Source organism: Herpailurus yagouaroundi, unplaced genomic scaffold, assembly GCF_014898765.1.
Source record: "Herpailurus yagouaroundi ecotype Mexico unplaced genomic scaffold, PumYag 161, whole genome shotgun sequence".
In the NCBI taxonomy this organism is placed as follows: Eukaryota; Metazoa; Chordata; class Mammalia; order Carnivora; family Felidae; genus Herpailurus; species Herpailurus yagouaroundi.
In genome coordinates this window covers 4,183,485-4,205,930 of record NW_024412402.1, presented here as the reverse complement: position 1 = coordinate 4,205,930, position 22,446 = coordinate 4,183,485, and the positions used below count along the sequence as shown (strand labels likewise).

Below are 22,446 nucleotides of genomic sequence, written 5' to 3'. Positions count from 1 at the left end.
TTATAAAAAAATTAAAAATACAGCACCCCTGACACTTTGCCTGTAGGTTGCTATGACAACAAAAACTAGTTTAAATTCAATGCTCATTCAACAAATGTTTCTTAAACATCTACCACATGTGAGGCACTGCGGTAGATTTTGTTTAGGAGTATCTTTAGTGTGCCATGACAAATAACCCTGCAAAGTCGCTTTAATAAAATATATTTCTCTTTGGGGCGCCTGGGTGGCTCAGTCGGTTAAGCGGCCGACTTCGGCTCAGGTCACGATCTCACACTCCGTGAGTTCGAGCCCCGCGTCGGGCTCTGTGCTGACCGCTCAGAGCCTGGAGCCTGTTTCAGATTCTGTGTCTCCCTCTCTCTGACCCTCCCCCATTCATGCTCTGTCTCTGTCTCAAAAATAAATAAACATTAAAAAAAAAATTAAAAAAAATACATATATATATTTCTTTTAGTGTAACCGTAATGTTTTACTCTACTTATAAACTGAAGAAATAAAATCTCAGCAGCTTCAACCAGTTATCTCGCTGCAAAGTACCTCTAAACAAATGATCAGCTGAGTAGAAGGCAATTTCTGCTGTATTGAAACAATTTTTCTAGAAAAGTGATAGATTCCAAAGAATGTAGACATAGCTTTGGTTGGGCGGTGGTGGGGGAGCTAAATATAAAGTATTAAAATCAATTTATATGAAAGATACCAACTGGATTCAACTTTGTTTTAAAAATCGAAGCGCAGGGGTGCCAGGGTGGCCCAGACGGTTAAACATCAGACTCTTAATTTCAGCTCCGGTCATGATCTCTCGGTTTGCGAGTTAGAGCCCCTGCATTGCCATCCCCCACCCCCATCCTGCTCACAGTGTGGGGCCTGCTTAGGATTCTCTCTCTCCCTGCCCCTCCCCTCCCTACCCTGTGCTCTCTCAAAATAAGTAAACTTAAAAAAAAAAATTGAAGTCCAAAAACTCATCTGTTAGTAATTACACTAGCTTTTCACTTCCTTAAAAGAATCTGATTTTTAAACAATGTAGCTTCTTTCTAGCACAAATAGATAAGAACTCAAACCACTCCAAGGTTAATAATTTGAAGGAACTGCATTTGAAGGTGAGTAACTAGGTAGTCAGAAATCAAGAATCATGTACTTTTTTCTATGCAACCTAAGAAGAACTAATTTTTTAAGAAATAGTAGCTATTTGGTTAGGAAATAAGCCGTCCTGATTTAACTAAAATTTTCAGATCAGTGGGAACCACCCAAACCTTGATTATAACAAGTTCTGAAGAAACTCTAAAATGCACTTGGAGCACCTGGGTGGCTCAGTCGATTGAGCATCTGACTTCGGCTCAGGTCATGATCTCACGGTTTGTGAGTTCGAGTCCTGCGTCGGACTCTGTGTTGACAGCTCAGAGCCTGGAGCCTGCTTTGAATTCGGTGTCTCCCTTTCTCTCTGCCCCTCCCCTGCTCGCTGGTGCGCTCTCTCTCAAAAATAAACATTAAAAATAAATAAATAAATAAATAAATAAATAAATAAAATGCACCTCACATTCTACCAAAATGTATTCTGAACATAACTCAGTTTTATGTTACTTTTCAAGGCAATTATTAATATCAGTTATTGTATGTGATATAATAAATAGTTCAATACTCCTAAAAGGTATCCAAGAAAATAGGACTGAGATTGTCAATTCACTTAATTCCTTCAAACTCCTGTTTATACGGTTAGTTTTTTCTTCTTTCCTATGGCTGCTTTGTCCTTTGCTCTTGCCTTTTAAAGCTCTACTATAAGGTTTATTTCTTACCCTTCTGGATTTCTAATCTGCTGTCCACAGCTTATTTCCTGATTTGAGTTAATTGTAACCCAGAGAAGAACTCAAGCCTCCTAGGGGAAATCAGATTACTAAATATAATGTATCAAATTAAATTTATTGCTGAAGAAGAAAGGGGGCAGGTCCCTCTCTAGACAGTAAAGTGCGTCCATTCTGTGATAATTATTTTATGTTTGATGGTATATTATTTATTTCTACAATCAAAATATTCTAGAAAGTAAAACATGCTAAAATATGCTAGAGAAGGAGACTGATCAATATTGTACTTGATATTAGGGACATTGATATATACTGGACCACCTCAAACCTAAATAGATTTAAAGCGACCCCCTCCCTCCTCAATCTTACGATACAGTATTATCGGTTACTTTGGGTAAGTGCTGCCACAAAGAAGGATAAGTGTGTATTTTAATTTCCCCAATATTATTCCTTAGGAAGGTAATATGAAGTTTCACACATGCTTCTTTTGAGGAAAATGCCTTGTCCTCCAATTTCTAGAGGATGTCTAGATAGCTGTACCCACACCAACAAAAAACTTTTATAATGAAATGCGTTAGAACCAGCTAATAAATAGAAAATGAGTATCTTGATTATAATAGCTTTAACATTATGTTAAAGAAAAAATTTACACACTAAATTCCAATTAAAGCAAGGTATTACCAAGAGATACCTCATACTCTTTTGAAATCCTGGCCTCCAACAATGAAAAACTGAAAAATATATAAGGTATGTAAATAAACTTTAATAATAAGTCATAAATCTCAGGGGGTGCCTGCGTGGCTCAATCGGTTAAACATCTGACTTCGGCTCAGGTCATGATCTCAAGGCTCCTGAGTTCAATCCCCCCATTAGGCTCTGTGCTGACAGCTCAGAGCCTGGAGCCTGCTTTGGATTCTGTCTCCCTCTCTCTCTGCCCCTCTCCTGCTCATGCTCTATCTCTCAAAAATAAACATTCAAAAAATAAAAAATAATAACAAGTCATAAATCTCATTATTTAACTTTTCTCAACCAAAAAATTCTTAAATGAAAAAATATCATTCTTTCTTCTATTTTGTTTTGTAAGTATATGGACCACATTTCTATACACTTACAGCTTTGACCTGTGATCCCTTGCTTGTAAGGTTGCTGTAAGGATTATGAAAACATAAAGCACTAAAGAAAAAGTAGAGCATGTGTCAGCATGCTCCTTTTAATTGTTAGGAGTAGTCTAACTGCTACGACAAGTAGACCGCAAAATGTACAGAGATTCCAATACAACAGAGGCTTATTTCTTGCTCATGTAGCACAACTGGTGGGTGCAGATGCCTCCAAGCAGGTTAAAGGAGGCTTCACCACCCTTAAAGCCTTCCACAGTTACCCCAGGACTGTCTCCATTCCAACCTGGAGACAGAAGGAGAGAGAAGGAGAAAAAAGCTTGGGGAGCCCTCACGATAGGTTTTTAAGCGTTGGGCCTGAAGTGGCACACATTATTTCTATTCACTCCATTGGTGAGAACTCAGTCACATAACCGTATCTAAATGCGAAAGAGGCTAGGACACAGTCCAGTGATAGGTCCAGGAAGAAGAGGAAACATTGGATTCTTGGTGACTAGCTAGCAGGCTCTGGCATATCCTTCCAGGTAATTTCTTAACAATGGGACTCATTACCAAGTACTTCCCAGATAATAATGATCATGAGTTTCACAACTGTACAGTACTTTTTAATTTCACAAGATACTTTAACATATTTTATCTCATTTATTTCTCAACTTTGTGAAGTAAATGGAAAAAGCAGTGCACCCATGAGTAGATGAAACTGAGGTTCAAAAGATGTCACATATCTACAAAGGTCCTAAAGCTCAAGTGAATTAATGGGAAAAAAAACACAGGCCTTCTAACTTCAAGTTCAGTCTTTTTACTTTTTTTTTTTAATTAAAAAAACATTTTTTTAACATTCATTTATTTTTTGAGAGATAAAGATGGGGCATAAGCGGGGGAGGGGCAGAGAAAGAGGGAGTCACAGATTCTGAAGCCGACTCCAGGCTCTGAGCTCAAACTCACAGACTGTGAGATCATGACCTGAGCTCAAGTTGGATGCTTAACCAACTGAGCCACCCAGGTGCCCGGAGTCTTTTTACTCTTTAAAGAGCCTATTAGACACATATTCACTGAGCACCTGTTGTGTGCCTGGAATAATGCTTAGTATACAAAAATCAAAGAGATGTGATTCCTACCCTCAAGGAATTTAATAGACCTGTAAGAACAAAGAGAACATGTTTTGGAAAACAAATTTTATCAACAAAAAAATATGCACTTGGGGATTTTCCCAATGTGTATAAAAGTTCCAACATACAAAAAGGTTGTGTGCCAACAGCTCATTTAAAAAAAAAATTTTTTTTTAATGTTTATTTATGTTTGAGGCAGAGAGAGACAAAGCGTGAACAGGGGAGGGTCAGAGAGAGAAGGAGACACAGAATCTGAAGCAGGCTCCAGGCTCCAAGCTGTCAGCACAGAGCCCGACGCAGGGCTCAAACTCATGAACCACAAGATCATGACTTGAGCCGAAGTCGGATGCTTAACTAGCAGAGGCACCCAGGCACCCCAGCCAACAGCTCATTTTAAAGATAACTAATAACTTAGAATTCTGGGATCTTACTGTCTGCATCCCTTTTCTACTTAGCTTTGAACAAAGTACCGAGGACAAAATCTATATGGTCACAACAAAATCAAGCAAGGGACTCTAAATTGAGGGATTCCTTTTTTGTTGTTATTCAACTAGCCAAATCCTATATATGCATCAATGTATTTTTAAAAAAATAAACCTTGGGGCACGTGGGTGGCTCTGTCAGTTCAGCAACTGACTGCGGCTCAGGTTACAATCTCAAGGTTTTTCAGTTCAAGCCCTGCATCGGGCTCTGTACTGACAGCTCAGAGCCTGGAGCCTGCTTCAGATTCTGTGTCTCCCTCTCTCTCTGCCCCTCCCCTGTTTGCACTCTGTCTCTCTCTCTCAAAAATAAAAAAACATTAAAATAAATAAATAAACCTTTAGTGAGTTATTAAGATAGAAAAATTTATATTCCTTCTGCTAGGAGACAAAAGGAAGGTTTCCTATACAATTCTGGAGGGCTTACATATAACACTGAATATTCAACCTCAGAAGTGGAACAACATGAATTAAAAACAATAAAATACCTAATAAGTTATGTGGACTATATCTCAAAAAATACCTCTCATTTCCTCCTATATTTACAAAAATTAAAAAGTAAACACTCTTGTAAGCTAAGGTTCAATAAGATGGCCACTTTTATACATTGCTGGTATAACCATAAAATAGGTTATATTTTTTTTGAAAGGTAATTTGACATTTTTTTTCAAGAACCTTAAAAATTATCCATCCTGAGGGAGTTCTAGAAAGATGGTGAAGGATCCTGAGCTCACCTTGTCCCACACATATACGAAGGTAACAGCCGTATCTGTGCAACTACCTTTGAAAACCACCTAAACACTGGCAGAAAAATCAGACAAGGGATTCACAAAATAAAAGGATGTAAAATAGACTATCATAAACATAAAATGTGGGGGGAGGTGGGGGGGAGAGAAAAATGTAGTGCTGTAAGAATGGGCTCAAACTTAAGCAACCATCAACTTAATATACACTGCTATCTGGATAAGATTTTTTTAATGAATCTAATGGTAACTATAAACCAAAAACCTGTAACAGACAAAAAAATAAAGGGAAAGGAATCCAAGCATAATACTAAAGAAACCACAAGGGAAGAGAGCAAAACAAGAAGGAACAGAGAAGAACTACAATAATAATCGTACAACAAGTAACAAAATGGCAGTAAGTACCTACCTATTGATAATTATAAATGTAAATGGGTTATTTCTCCAATCCAAAGACACAGGATGACTAAAAGGATAAAGCAAGACTCATCTATATGCTGCTTATAAGAGACTCACTTCAGACCTAGAGATACATGCAAACTGAAAGGGAAGGGATGGAATAAACATTTATCAGGCAAATGAAAGCAAAAAGAAAGCTGGGGTAGCAATAGTTACATCATACAAAACAGACTTTACAATACAAACTAACAAGACACAAAGAAAGACAGTATATAATCATGAAGGGAACAATCCAAAAATAGAATACAATAATAAGTATTTAAGCACCCTACATGAAAGCACTCAGATACACGAAGCAACTATTAACTGACATAAAGGAAAAAATCAATAGTAATACGCTAATAGTAAGAGACTTTAACACATAATCAACGGACAGATCATCCAAACAGAAAATCAACAAGGAAACACTGGCTTTGAATGACACACTAGGCCAAAGGGATCTAACAGATACATTCAGAACATTTCATCCCAAAACAGTGGAATACACAATCTTTTCAATTGCACATGGAACATTCTCCAGAACAGATAACATGTTAGGCCACAAAACAAGTCTCAACAAATTAAAAAAGAATGAAATCATATTATGCATCTTTTCTGACCAGAGGGGTATTAAACTAGAAATCACTCACACACACACACACACACACACACACACACACACACACACACCTGAAAAGAACACAAATATATGGAAGCTGAACATGTTACTAAACTGTAAATGGGTCCAACAATTCATCAAACGGGAAATGAAAAAATGCATGGAAACAAATGAAAATGAAAACACGATGGTCCAAAATCTTTCAGATGCAACAAAAGCTATTCTAAGAGGAAGGATTACAGCAATACAGGTCTACCTCAAGAAGCAAGAAAAATCTCAAATAAAAACCTATACTTACACCTAGAGAAGACAGAAAAAGAAGAACAAAACCCAAAGCCAGTAGAAGTGAAAAAAATAATATAGAGCAGAAATAAATGAAGTAGAGACTACAAAAACTCTATTACATCAAACTGAAACCAGGAGCCACTTCTTTGAAAAGATCAACAAAACTGACAAACTTTTAGCCAGACTTAAAAAAAAAAAAAAAAAAAAAAAAAGGCTCAAATAAGTAAAATCAGAATTGAAGGAGGAGAAAGAACCATCAGAGAAATACAAAGAATTATAAGAGATTATAAAAAGTTTTATGGCAACAAATTAGACAACCTAGAAGAAATGGATAAATTCCTACAAACATATCACCTTTCAAAATTGAATCAAGAAGAAACAGAATATTCAACAGACTGATAACTGGCAATGAAATTCAATCAGTAAATCAACAACAACAACAAAACTCCCCCCCCCCCCCGCCCCCAAAAAAGTCCAGGACCAGATGGGTTCACAGGTGAATTCTACCAAACATGTAAACAAGAGTTCATAATACCTATTCCTCTCAAACTATTCCAAAAATAGAGAATAGGAAGGAAAACTTCCAAATTCATTGTAAGAGGCCACATTACCCTGATACCAATACCAGATAAAACACACTACAAAAAACAAACAAACCAACATACAAAAACTACAGACCACTGTCTCTGATGAACACAGATGCAAAAATATTCAAAATATAAGCAAATCAAATTGAACAATACATTAAAAAAAAAATCATTCACCAGGGTACCTGGGTGGCTCAGGTGAGCATCTGACTAGGCTGAGCATCTAACTTCAGTTCAGGTCATGATATCACGGTTTGTGAGTTTGAGCCCTATATGGGGTTCACTGCTGTCAGGGCAGAGCCTGCTTCGGATCATCTGTCCCCCCTCCCCCCCCGCCCCTCCCCTGCTTGCATTGTCTCTCTCAAAATAAATAAATATTTTTAAAAAATCACTCAGCACGATTAAGTGGGATATATTCTAAGGATGCAAAGGTGGTTCAATATTTGCAAATCAATCAAGGTGATACATCACATTAACAAGAGAAAAGATAAAAACCATATGATCATCTCAAAAGATGCAAAAAATGCATTAAGCAAAGTACAACTTTCATTCATGACAAAAACTCTCAACAAAATAGGTTCAGAGGGAACTACTTCAATATAATAAAGTCCGTACACGACAAATCCACAGCTAACATCATACTCAGTAGTGAAAAACTAGGAGCTTTTCCTCCAAGATCAGGAACAGGACAAGCATGTCTACTCTTAAACACTTTTAGTCAACATAGTACTGGATATCCTACTCACTATAATCAGACAAGAAATAAAAGGCATCCAAATTCGTAAGGAAGGAGTAAAACTTCATTTGCAGATGACATACTTGAAATAGAAAACTCTAAAGACATCACCAAAAAACTACTACAACTGATACATGGATTCAGGAAAGTCACAGGATATATAATTAATATACAGAAATCTACTGAATTTCTATGGCTAATAATGAAATAGCAGAAAGAGAAATTAGGAAAACAATCCCATTTACAATTGTACCAAAAAGAATAAGATACACAGGAATGAACTTAACCATGGAGGTGAAAGACCTGTACTCCAAAAAGTATAAAACAGTGATGAAAGAAAAACTGAACACAACAAACAAATGGAAAGATACTCCACGCTTGTAGATGGGAAAAATCAACATTAAGCTGTCTATATCATCCAAAGCAATCTATAAATTTAATGCAATCCCTATCAAAATACCAGTAATATTTTTCACAGACCTAGAACAAAAAACACTAGAATTTGTATGGAATCATAGAAGACCCCAAGCAATCTTAAGAGAGAAAACAAAGCTGGAGGTATCACAATCCCAGACTTGAAGATATATCACGAAGCTATAGTAATCAAAATAGTATGGTACTGGCACAAAAACAGACACATACACCAACAGAACAGAACAAAAGCCTAGAAATACACCCAACAACTCTACAACAAAGGAGGCAAGAATATACAACGGTGAAAGGATAATCTTCAACAAATGGTGCTGGGAAAACTGGACAGCTACATGCAAAAAAAATGAAACTGGATCACTTTCTAACATCATACACAAAAATAAAACTCAAAATGGATTAAGTCCTAAATATGAGACCTGAAACCCTAAATATCTTAGAAGAGAACACAGGGAGTAATTTCTCTGACATCAGCCATAGAAACATTTTTCTAGATAGGTCTCCTTTGGCATGGGAAACAAAAGCAAAAATAAACTATTAGGACTATACCAAATAAAATGCTTTTGTACAGCAAAGGAAACCATCAACAAAACAAAAAGGCCACCTACTGAATGGAAGAAGATATTTGCAAATGAGGTATCTGATAAGGGGTTAATATCCAAACTATATAAAAACCCCATACAACTCAACACCAAAAAAACAAACCAATTAAAAAGTGGGCAGAGGACCTGAATAGACATTGTTCCAAATACAACATCCAGATGGCCAACAGACAGATGAAAAGATGCTCAACATCAGTCATCATCAGGGAAATGCAAATCAAAATCAAAATGAGTTATTACCTTACACCAGTCAGAAGAGCTAAAATCAAAAAGACAAGAAATAACAAGTGTCGGTGAGGATCTGGAGAAGAAAGGAAACTTCGTGCACTGTTGCTGGGAATATAAACTGGCAAGGCCACTGTGGAAAACAGTATGGAGGTTAGTCAAAAATTAAAAATAGCAACACCATATGATCCAGTAATTCCACTAATGGGCATTTACCCAAAGAAAACAAAAACACTAATTGGAAAAGATACATGTAACCCTATGTTTAATGCAGCATGATTTACAATAGCTGAGATATGGAAGCAATGTAAGTGGCCATCAAAAGATGGATAAAGAAGATGTAGTATGTGTGTGTATATGTAAAATGGATTATGCAGCCATAAAAAAAGGATGAAATTGGGGCACTTGGGTGGCTCAGTGGGTTAAGCATCCAACTCTTGATTTTGGCTCAGGTCCTGATTTCATGGTTCGTGGGATCGAGCCCATGTCTAGCTCTGCGCTGACAGGGCAGAGCTTGCTGGGGATTCTCTCCTTCCTCACATCTTCCATCATATCTCCAAATACGATACGACTCCACTCATAAGTGGAATCCAAAAAAACCAAAAACAAATGAACAAAAAGCAAAATCAGACCTACAGAGAACAAACTGATAGGTGCCAGAGGGGAAGAGGGTGGGGCATTGGGCAAAATGGGTGAAAGAAAGAGGGAGAAACAGGCTTCCAGCTATGGAATGAATAAAACATGGAAATAAAAGTCACAGTATAAGGAATACAGTTAATGATACCGTATTGATGATGTAATGGGGCAGATGGTAGCTATACAAGATAAATGTAGCATAATGTGTAAACGTGTCAAATCACTAAGTTGTACACTTGAAAGTAATGACACACTGTGTATCAACTACACTCAAATAAAAAAAATTAAAATCAAAAGATAAAAGTACACTTATTGTGATGAATGCTGAGTAATGTATGAATTGTTGAATCATTATTAAATGCTACACCTGAAAGTAATAACACCATGTTAATTACACTTAAGAAAAAATCACACACAGTATTTAGCTTAAGGATTCTACTTCTGAGAAATTATTTGAAGGAAATAATCTAAAACGATGATAAAGATTTATTTGTAAATATATTCAATGAATATTATTTGTAATATAGAAACAGAAACAGTAAGTGGGAAATAATTATTCAAGTTATAGTAAGCTTATATTATGAGTGTTACACAACTATTATAATAGTTCTTAAAAATATAGAGAAGTGCTTTGACTAAAATTTTAAATTAAAAAGATTAGTATTTAAGGGTGCCTGGGAGGCTCAGTTGGTTAAGTGTCCAACTTCGGCTCAGATCATGATCTCATGGTTTGTGGGCTTGAGCCCCATGTCAGGTTCTGTACTGACAGCTCAGGGCCGGGAGCCTGCTTTAGATTCTGTGTCTCCCTCTCTCTCTCTCTCTGTCCCTCCCCAACTCATGCTCTGTCTCTGTCTCTCAAAAATGTTTAAAAAAATGTTTAAAAAAAAAAAAACTGGTATATAAGTGAATTCTCAACAGGAGGTATGTATAAAAAAAGGCCAGGGAAAATTAGATACAAATATGACAAAAATGTTATCAGTGTGTGAAACACATTGGGGATTATTTTATTTTTCTGCTTTATACTTTTTGGAAAGTTTTTCTTCAATGAGCATGAATTACTTTTCTAATAGGAAAAACAGAAAAAAATGAAATCATTTTGTTTATCACATATGCTAACTTCCCCATCTGTGAACTATCAGTCATTTTATTTTCTAAATTCTGTATAAAATGGGTATTTCACAAAATTTAAACATTAAAAGATTATATATAGAAAAATGTTTCCAACAAAGTAAAAGCAATGTGTATATAAGAAATAACGTGTAAAATACAAATTTGTACAGAAGATAAGCAATTAAATGCAAGAGCAGAAAGGAAACAGTGTTAAGCTGATGGATGAAAGACATTTTTTCACCTTTTCAAAATGCAATTTAATGGTAATGTTATCCTGTCTTTCTGATAATTTAACAAAAATTATTTTTCACTTCTCATTAAAGAAATATTCATCTTATGCACTTAAAGAAGCCACACATACAAAAGTAACTTTAGGGGAATTTACAAGGAAGTTACACAATAAGAGCTATTCTTCTAGTAACAAATCAGAAGGGATTAACCTATGTTTACTGTCTCAGGTAACATTTGCCTCAGCACTATTTACCACTAATATACCAATTGTATACAGTTCTTCTGAAGTACCAAAGAGCATTATTCTTACCATATAAATCTTTGAAATTAAACATTAAATGAACTTTACAAGCTTATATATCAAATCATGGGTGGAATCAGAACATTTGGCTGACAAGTCAACATGACTGAGTGGTCCCACAGTGAAAGGGTTTCTGAAAGCAGCAAAAAGTCAGTAGTAAAACTAACATGGAGTTCTCTACCTTTTAAGTTTAAATAAATTAGACTTTTTTCCAACTTAAAATTTGACTTTTAAGGTATAAGAATTTATATAATGAAATAAATTCTCATCAAGATTTAATTTGACTTTTCTAATGGTGGGTAAGGAAAACAGATTGCAGAAAAGGTAAATGTCACTACATTTTTAGATCCATAGAAATTGAACCGAGGATTATCATGACTATAAAAGAAATGATTAAAAATATTCTATCTTAAAAATTATTTAAACAAATCAAAAAAATGACAACTCAATTTTAAAAAATGGGCCAAAGGATAAAAACGCAATTTACAAAAGAAATGACATATCTTATAAAAACCATGTAATTGGGGTGCCTGGGTGGCTCAGTCAGTTATAGTCTGACTTCGGCTCAGGTCATTATCTTAAGGCTCGTTAAGTTCGACCCCCTGTCAGGCTCTGTGCTGACAGCTTTTTCAAGCCTGAAGCCTGCTTTGGATTCTGTGTTTCCCTCTCTCTCTGGTCCTCCCTGTCTGCCCACCTGCTCACTTTCTCTCTCTCTCTCAAAAATAAATAAAACATCAAAAATAAAATAAAACCATATAATCAAAGTAAATAAAAAATACTAAATCAGATATGTGAATTCGAATAAAAAATATTATTTTCCCCTATCAACTGAGAAAAATGTTAAAAATCAATATTCCTGGCAAATGATTTCTTCCTGGTGAAACTTAACAGGTGCTACTTTTCTGGAGGGTAATTTGGCATCTCATGCCGTAACATAGATGTAAGGACATACTCCTTGAGCTAGGAAAGTACATTACCATGGGATTACTCTGAGGGAAAAATCAGATAAGCACACAGATAGATATAGATACAGATATATAAATATACAGAAATGCTTTCTGAAACATTATCTTAGAAAGTGAAACAGCAAGAGAGGGAAATAATCTAAATGTTCAATAATAGGAAATTGATCAAATAAAGTACAGTCATATGTAAGGATACTAATTAGCCACGCTTTACTTTTTTTTTTTTTTTTTAACTTGGGGAAATGGTAAGTCATTAAGTAAAAAAAAAAAAAACATATGTATAGACAATATCAATTTCATTACTAACATATAAAATATATGTGAACAACTAAGAGGATATGAACCAAATATTAATAGCGGTGATGTCCTGGTCTGGATGGTGGCATTAAAGATGTTTATTTTCTTCTCTTTTCAACGATGTCTACAATGAGCATGTGTTCCTTATGTTATTGGGGAACACACATAAATACTATGCCTATCTTAGAGAAGAACTTAAATTTTAGCATCATTTTTCAGTGTAATTCATCCAAGATTTATCACTTTAACTGTTAAAGTGTTTTTAAATGTTTTTTAAAATGATCTTCTGATGAAATCCCCAAAAGTAATTGTCTTTCATTCTTTTGAAAATCTCAAACTAGATATATACTGGCTATTTCTCTTTGAAGGGTGAGAAAGCATTCTCCACAAACCTTCTGTATAAAGGCATATAAATACATTAAAAAAAAACAAACTTTTTTTCAAAAATATGGATGTAGAAGGTGAAAGAAGGGCTAGGTACACTAAATAGCAAAGAATGATCTTAGTGAATTTCTGGACTCCACTTGGCTCCAAGGAAACTGCCTCTGCCATCAGCAGTGGCCCGTAAGTCATATGTCATCATATGAATCCAGGAAGAGAGGCCAGTTTCAGTTATTTCCAAATAAATGTTTTCTTAATTGCCCGATATTGAGATAGAATTTCCCAGTAGAATTAGAATCAGAACACTTTAAACTCTGTTAAAGTTAAAAATTTCTACAGAATATAAAAATTTACACAATTTCTATTTTGGATGTTTGTCCCCAACTACTCCCTCAAAAGAACAGATCATTTTGAGCAATATTTAGCAGAATAATTTGCCAACTATTACTTGCCTGGGGTGCCAAGAAACTAGAGAACAGTTTCTAATAAAGCATATGTATTCCACGACAAATGTAATTTTCGTTTCAACACACTATAAAGACCATACATAGGCCCAGATATAAATACTAGTGATAATACTATTTGGTAAAAACAAGTCCTTCTGTTGTACATAGTACTGCTGCTAAATATGGAATATTTCACCGCACAAGATTATTACTAAGACTATTGAGAGGAGTCTTAAAACTTTAAAGCAAAACATAAAATTCAAATGTATTAAAGAAAAGTTAAGTTCTCTTCTTCAAGAAACATTGTGATCAGAGTATAATATCTTCTCTTGTTTCTACCCTTGCTCTAAAAATGCCATTTTGATAATTTAACTATTTGGAAAGCTATAAAAATATATTTTAAGGTAGTACAGAATTATGCCTAAACTTAAAAGCCCCAAAATGCACACAGACAGCGTTTCAGTGAAAAAACAAACAAACCAGTTTTCAGGCTGTCCTTGCTATCTATCAGTTTTGCATTCCAGCTTCTCTTAAGGATAAGTAAGTAGCCCAACACTGAATTTCAGAACCTCTGTGAAACAGCTTCAAGATTCCACAAACCACACACTTACATGCTCTTTAGCTAAGCAATACAAGAGGAACGGTATTGAGGGAAATTTAATTATCTGTCACAGAAAAAATCTGACGATAACTAATGGTTATTTTGGGGTGGTGATATTATGGGTAATTCTTTTCATTATCTATACTTTAAAATTTTTCAATTATAAACATGATTGATTTGATAATACATATTACTTTTTAATGTGAAAACAGTATCTTCTCACTTGGTAATTTCCCTTCTAGGAATTTACCTCCAAATTTCACTACCCACTCCTGCTCCCTCCCCCAGGAAAAAATGCACAGAGTTACATATACAAAGATTATTCACTGCAAATTATTTACTCTAAGTGAAAACTGGAAATTACGTAATGTTTAATAAGAAAATTGTTAAATAAGAGGATTCATCCACTAGGTGAAACACTATGCAGCTATTAAAAATATTTTATGAAGTTAGATATATTAACCAAAATATGCTATAATGATAAATGGAAAAAAGGATACAATTTATATAAGTGTATATATTATATGATCTCATCTATGGAAAAAAATTTTAAAGGCTAGAGGGAAATATGTCATAAGAATGATTTACTCCCACTGGTGGAGGAATTACACATGTACTCTTTGTACACTATATGCTTCTATTTTTTATAGTAAGACTATTTCTTTAATACAAAACAAAACAAAAAAGTTTAAGGGCACAAACGACTTTTCTGGAATTTTATTTAACAGACAAAACCAACAACAAAAAAAAACTAGCCATACAATTAGAAGGAAACAATTCCTTGCTAGCACAGTATTCATGAAATAAAACACTACTCAAGGACACACACAGCATAGCAAACTAGCAACCACTATTGCCTAAAATAGTTTAACAGTCTAAATGCTATTATTCTTTTCCCATTATGCTAATTTTACAAAATTAGCTACTCTAATTCATAAACCACAAACCAACACTACAAAGCTTTTCTGAAGTATTATATTAGGAAGCTGGATTCTACCACCACCTGCCTTGCCTTTTGTGTGCAAAATTTACATAGAGATCTAACATAAGAATACTGCTTCAGATGAGAATGTAATTACATTTCTTAAACAATGTTAAGCTATTTGATAGATTAGACCAAAATGAAGATCTCTTTTTGTGTACTGATTTTTCTTTTCCTAAAAGGCAAACAGTCTTGGATCTCCCAAGCTGTGTAGAAAATACATCATTCTTCCGTGATTCAGAACGAGTGACAGAGAAGTGCCAAGTGAAAATAACTGGGTCCCTGGAGTGCCTGGGTGGCTCAGTTGGTTAAGCAGACAACTCATTTCAGCTCAGGTCTCGGTCTCAGGGTTCCTGGAATCGAGCCCTACCTTGGGCTCTGCATTCACAGAGCTGAGCCTGCTTGAGATTCGCTCTCCCTCTCTCCTTGCCCCTCTCTCTCTCTTTCTCTCTCTCAAAAAATAAACATTAAAAAAAAATAACGGGGTCCAATTTTTCATCACACGGACATTTAAATTAAGTCCTAAAATTTGCCATGGGTTCAAACTTGCAAAACAAGACCTCTAAGTTTTGAAACACAAACTTACATTGATTTTAAGACATACTATATCGAAGAAATTTCTATAAGCCTAAGTACGATCATGGTATTTATCTGATATTGTTCTTTACACCACTTTAATTTCTCTCACTGTAATTACTGTAATACGTTCAGCAATGAGAACCTAAAATAATAAATAAAACGTTAAGGGTGCCACTAGCCATCTTATTTACAGTATTTGAGGTAGCTGTATTGATTGAAGACACAAATCAATCAAGTGAAGACACAATCAATCAATCATCCAGCGAATGAAGATAACAAACACTGCTTTAAAAATCCTTATTAATAGTATACTTTAAGAAACTGTATCAGTGCTGTTGCTAAACAATTCTTAATGCAAATTACAGAGAAAGTTCACAGAGCAACTCTCCAAAACTTCAGATCTACAAGAACTTTTTCTCTTCACTACCCTCCTATTTCCCTCATTCCTCTCAACTTTAAAATCGCCACTCACACCAAATTACCAGGAACATGCACCCATCTTAAATTCACATTATTTCTTATCATATGTTAAGGGCACCTTTTCTAAAAACCTTTTTTAAGTTTATTTTATTTTATTTTTTTGAGAAAGAGACTGACAGAGCATGAGCGGGGGAGGGACAGAGAGCGAGAGGGAGGGCAAGAGCCAGGATCCCGAGCAGGCTCCCCACTGGCCGGGAAGAGCCCCACCAGGGGCTGGAGCCCACCAACCATGAGGTCAGAATGTGAGCTGAAAGCGAGTCCAAGGCTTAACCGACTGAGCCACCCAGGTGCCCCAAGGCCACCTTCTTTTGAAAAGGAAAGGGAGATAGGTGGGTTCTGTGGACTAGAAATTGAGCTTTTAAATTAAATCATTTTACACATGTATACGAGGATCTGAGCGATCTTTCAGGATCCAACCTGTGCCTTTAATTACAAATGCATCGATCTCAGTATCTGATAGCCAAACCACCGTACTGCTCCACAGTGCCCCCTAGCTCCACCAGATATATCAGTTTAAAAGGCACTCGGTTTAAACTGTCAACCTCAAGCTAAAGTGTCACTCACACCAGCTCCACGTAAACAGTTCTTAAATCGATACCGTATTATCTACATTTGACCTAATAAATAACAGCTGAATTCATTAAACCTTGCAACCAACACTGTTGAAAGCTGATGAGAAAAAAAAATTATGAACTAATGGGTTTGGAATTCAACCACATAAAAAATGTTCAGAAGTTCTGTAGACGTTTTCTTTAACGCACAATTGGTTCGATTTTTAGGGTCCATAAGCAAGGGCTCATTACAGATATACAATTAAAAATGCCTTCTTTTAATGTAATTTATGGGGAAAGAGCAAGGCATTAGGCCATGGTTCTTTAGAGGGATGGCATCAATGTCTTCATTTTTAGTAATGCTGGGATCAGGATTAAGTAATCTCATTACAGTCCCATTATTTATCATTACAAACTTAGCATAATTGGTAACAATGGTAAATTTGTGACCTTGGTCCTGATACCAAAAAAATAAGTCAGATTCGGAATCCCTCAGGACTGGGGGGGGGGGGGGAGGACAAAAACTGAAGATGACATAACGCCAGATGCCCCTACTTTTTGGAAATGGACTCCTTCACATTAAGCAAAACTTCCAAGAACAACAGCAACAAAAATGACTCAAGTTTTCAAATGTCCTTCACCTTACATAGCAATTCTGGGAAAAAAAAAAAAAAAGTCCTAGGTTATTGCATATTCAAGCTGTAGTGCATTTGCACTAATAAGGGGAAAAACTGAATAGGATGAAAACCGGGTAGAAAAAAAAATACTGAAAAAGGACGAAACTCCAGACCAACTACAATAAGGCAGGGTAGAGTACGTCAAAAACACAAGGTTTTATTCTAAAGAATGGTTTTAACTGTTTCTCTGAAGTATTTAATTTGCACGTCTTAAAATAGAGACCCTGAGGAGAGCAGCTTGAGGCAGTGAAAGGAAGGGGGGCGGGTTAGGTAAGAACAGAGACTCGTGAGAAGATATGTGCGGTGCATTAGAATGTGCAGCAGAGGGGGGGGGGGGGATGCAGGATTCGGCGTCGGGAAGCAGTTGAGGGCTTTAGGAGTAGAGAGGCGGCCTCAGATGTGGCTTAAGGAACGCGTCTTTGCAGCCAGAACGCACACCTGGTACAGGGACAACCTAGGCGAAGAAGGACCGAGCCACCGACTGTGCAAAGGCAAGGGATGACCATTTTAACACCAGTTCTATTGTCTGGAGTATTAGATGGAAATGCCTCAGGCACGAGATCAAGCGAGGCTGACACCAGATCCGAGACGCTGTCGGGCAAAAGCAGGGAGACAAGATGGACAATGGCCGGCCGGGCATTCCCGGCCACCGGGGGGCCCCCCGTCCTCGCCGGGCCAAGGAGGGGCGCCCCGGTCATGGGGGCCGCGCGATGCCCCGTCGCGGGAGTCCGGGCGCAGGCGGCCCCGTCCCTCGCCGCGCAGCCCGGGAGCACCCAGACTTCCCCTCCCACCCCACCCCCCAGCTGAAAGCAGGGAAGACGCGGAACTTGGGCTCTGGAGCGGAGGCCACGGACCAGGTCACGGCCCGGGTGGGAGGCTCTGGGCGAAATTCTGTGTGGCCACCGAGGGCGGCGTAGAAAAGGCAAAGCCCCGGCTGGTCGGGTTACTGACTGGACGACACTCGACTCCGGGGGAGCGGGCCCCGAGCCCTTCGGCGCTCACCGACCCCCTGAACCTCCCAGGTCCTCACTGTCCCAGGCCCCTCGCCTCAGCTGGAGACCCAGCCCCCCCCACCCCAACCCCCCGCTGCAGCCGCCCCTCCCGGCCAACAGCTCCTCTCCCGGACCCTCGCCTCGGACGCTCCCGCCGAGCCCCGGGCCGCACCTCCGTCTTGGTGATCCGGTGCCGCCCCAGCTTCACCACGGCGAAGTTACCCTTGCCCAGCGTGCCCTCGATGTCGTAGAACCCCACCCGGACCGGCCCGCGCTGCAAGTGCTTCGGGCCATCCGCCATGACCATGCTGGGCCCCGCTGCTAGACACGGCGGACTGGAGCGCGGGCTGGCGGGCCGGCGGCGCGGCTGGGCTCCGGCGACGCCGCTCCGCTCGCTCCCTCGCTCACTCCCTCCCGCTCCGCAGGGCCCGGCCAGGCGCGCGCCGCCGCTGACGTGCGCCGACGTCAGGGGGCCGGGGCTGGGAGGCGGGGGCGGGCCCGGGCCTCGATTGGTCACCATGGCGACCGGAGCACCGCCGACGTCGGCGGCGGGGAGGGAGGGAAGACGGGCGGGGCCTGGACGGCGCGTTCTTTCCGGACTCCGGTGCCCGGGGTTCTCGACTGCCTCGCGGCTGCCAGGGGCGGGGTCGCCGCCTGGCCCGCCCAGTTCCTCGGCCACCCAGACGAAGGGCAAGAGCGAGCCCTGGTGGGCGGAACGGAGGGGTGCAGAGACCTGGCCCGGGTCTGCGGTCTCCTTCCCCTGCCTCGGCGTTCTCCGCCTACCTGGGGAGCTTCCCGCCAAAACCGCTCACCTGTGACTGCATTTGGCACCGGGCAAGAACTGTGGCTGAGCAACGCGTTGCTCACAGGCTCCTTTCTTTGTATCCTTTTCTCGTCTGTTTTTGTAGAAATCCCTCCACCTTTTGATGTCTCTGAGGAATCATTCTGACAGCAGCAGGGTCGCTTATAGACACACAGAATGTCGGCGTTTGAAAACACACTAGAGATCACTTAATCCAGGGATTTGGAGCCTCAAATGGGCTTCAGAGTCTCAGCCCGCCTAAAATGTATGCGAATGTTTGCTTTCTGGAGATGGTCTGTGGGGAGATGGGACCGTAGCTTTTGTCGGATTCGCAAACGTGTCGGTGACCCTGAAAAGGTTAAGAAATACCTGTCTAATCCAATTTCTTTTCAGATGATGAATCAAGCCCCAAAGAATGAAGGGAATTGCCAGGGTCATGCAGATCACGGTAGAATTAGGATTGCAAATCACCACACACCAGTCTTCCGTGTGGCGGCCCAAGGAAACAGGAACAGTGTTCTTGTAATATTTTGAAATATATTACATGGCGCCAGATCTTGCTTTCTAAATGCCAATCTCTACTAAAAGGAACCAGACTCTGAAGAAATGGCTGATTCGAGGTCAGAAAGATGGAAAGTATAAAATGTCCTTGAAGGTCTTGTGCCAGGAAGCAAGATTTTCGAGGAACGGTGAGCACACAACAAAAGGAAACGAGCCGGTTTGACGCTAACTCCACTTACCAAAACTGGGACAATTAGAGCACCATGAATGAATAATGATAAAAATGAAATTCATTGTGTCATAATTCAAAAAAGAATACACAAGTGCATATTTAATCTTAAACTGTTAAATAAATATAAAGGTGGGGGGAGAAATAACTTTTTGACAGTTAATGCACTGGAAGAAATGGTAGGAAATCACCATTTTGCAACCATTATAATAATTGATTCAGATATGGAATTCTCAATAGATTTAAAAATTATAAAATAAATGTTAAAATCCCTGAGACAGGATATTTACACACTCTCAAAGTATCCTCAGGTTTCTTATTCATTACAAAGTGACAAAATGGCACCTTTACAGTGGAGAAATCTGATAGACAACACCCTAACAAATAATCAAAGTTAACGTCACCACTTATGGGATAAAAATGACATGATGTGCCTTCTTATGTGAGATACTGACAAGGATACAGTGTCTCTTATATAGTATCTCACTCAAAAATCCATGTTCTGAATCTAATCACAATGAAACAATTAGAAAAATGCAAATTAAGAAATAGTCTACTCATCCATTGGCCTATACTCAAAAAAAAAAAAAAAGTGTCATGAATGATAAAGGCTGAAAACCCATTATAGATTTAAGTAAAGAGACCTGCCACTAAAGCCAACATGTAATTTTGAATAGTAAGAAACGTGCTATAAAGGAATATTTTCAGGACAATTGTTCAAATTTGAATATGGATTGTATAATAGATAATAGTTTTGTTTAAATGTTAATTAAGCCTTTTGAATTTTGTAATTGTGGTTATGAAATAGAGTGCCCTTATTAAGAGACACACACTGGAGTATTTTTGATATTGTAACTTACTCTCAAATGGTTTAGCAAAGATAGATCATACGGCAAAATGTTCAACTGATAAATCTAGATAAGGGGTATATGGTAGATATTGTATTGTTCTTGCAGCTTCTGTTTTAGTTTTTAAATGAAAATTTAATGTGTATATGTATACATTTTATATTATTAATATTCTTCATGTAGGATCAGTTGGTTCTTGGGCCTTCCACCCGCTGTTTTTCTGTCCTTCAATAAGGTATTGTGCATGCAATACCTTACTCCACTGTGAATTATGTTGTTTGCAAAAGTGAGAAGGAAGGTTGTCAGACAGGTTTCTGGATTGAGGAGAGTAGTATGACGGTTTTTATCACTATACCAGGAGCCCACATCCATACCATGGTTCAAAAAGAGTTCCTATATACATTTTGCCAGTTAGAGTAATGTGTTATAAATGCTCTGGGGTTGGGTTCCTTTGGGAACCCGATGCAAAGCTATTTACATAAGAACCCCAAAATGCAAATAGAGACCCATCTAAAGCTAACAACCTCCGCCTTTAAAGTACATCTTTTGAACAGAAATTAAGAGTCTTCTCCATCAGATTATTTTAATCAGATAACCAGGCCAACTACTTCCTTGCAGAGTCTGGAAATAGGACTCGATTTGGGGCTGGAAAGAGGAGGAGGAGATGGCAGGGAGTACCAACAGGATTTTGGCAAATGAGAGATCAGTGCGAGGATGCTGAGTGTCTGGAGGTCAGAGGAAGAGAAGCCATGGATAGGAGAGAAGTAGGAGGAGCTGTGCCAAAAATAAACCTTGCCCCCTTGGAAATGCAGCAGGTGCACCACTGAAAATTACGGTAGGCTGTAAATAGAACCCTGGACAGACTATGTGGACTAAGAGTATTGCAATCTTGGAATCTGTGATTCAGCTCAGTTTCCTCAGTCCAAGAGATCTACTTTCCCCTCTGCAGTTCTTTCCCTAAGTGTCTCTTATGTGCTTTTGCGTCAAATGACAGCTATATACATTTTAGAAATTATTAATATTATCCAACTCTTGTTTTCCTCTCCTCTTTCTCTCTCCCCCTTTTCCCTCTCCTCTTTTTTTCTCCCCAAACACACACACCACCACCACCACCAATCAGGAAAAAGAAAGTAAGATAAAAGGGAAAAAAGGAGACAAGAGAGGTTTCATGCAATTTTTCATCTCCAGTTTTATTATCAATGAGGGAGAACACTCTGGATACCACATTTCCTACTTGCTTGACCTTTAAAATGCAATATACCCAGTTAATGCTGTGAATCCATTATATTTGCCATTGAGTTAGTAAAAAGATGTTAAGATAACATGCCAAAAGGCAAAAGCATGTATATATATAAACAATTAAGAAAGATGATGAGAAGCTGAGATAAGAATGAATTCTAGAACATACTGAACTTAGAACAAAAATGTGGAGAGGAGTTAGCAAAGAGTTAACGCAAGAGTGATTTGAAATGTGAGGGGAACCTTCATGGTTCACAGTGCTGTACGTATTTTGCTGAAACTGATAGTCTATGAACTTGAAAAACAAGATATGTGCCATGTTTCCTTGATCATGAACAACATCTGCATTTTTACTGTTTTGTTGTTTTAGGACAAAATAAAAGTCAACACACCAGGCAGCTCAGGACTGAATTCAGATTTAGTTCAAAACTGAAACCT

General features: G+C 38.3%; 1 protein-coding gene across 2 annotated transcripts in view; it reads right to left on the bottom strand.

Moving 5' to 3' along the window:
* Positions 1-18,816, bottom strand: part of SIK2 (salt inducible kinase 2) — a 119,113-nt gene extending 100,297 nt beyond the window's left edge. For both annotated transcript variants that reach the window (XM_040482945.1, XM_040482947.1), the window contains exon 1: positions 18,562-18,816. In XM_040482945.1, coding sequence (XP_040338879.1) covers positions 18,562-18,696 — 135 coding nt within the window. In that variant the 5' untranslated portion in view covers positions 18,697-18,816. The remainder of the gene's footprint in view (positions 1-18,561) is intronic.
* Positions 18,817-22,446: the final 3,630 nt, after the last annotated feature.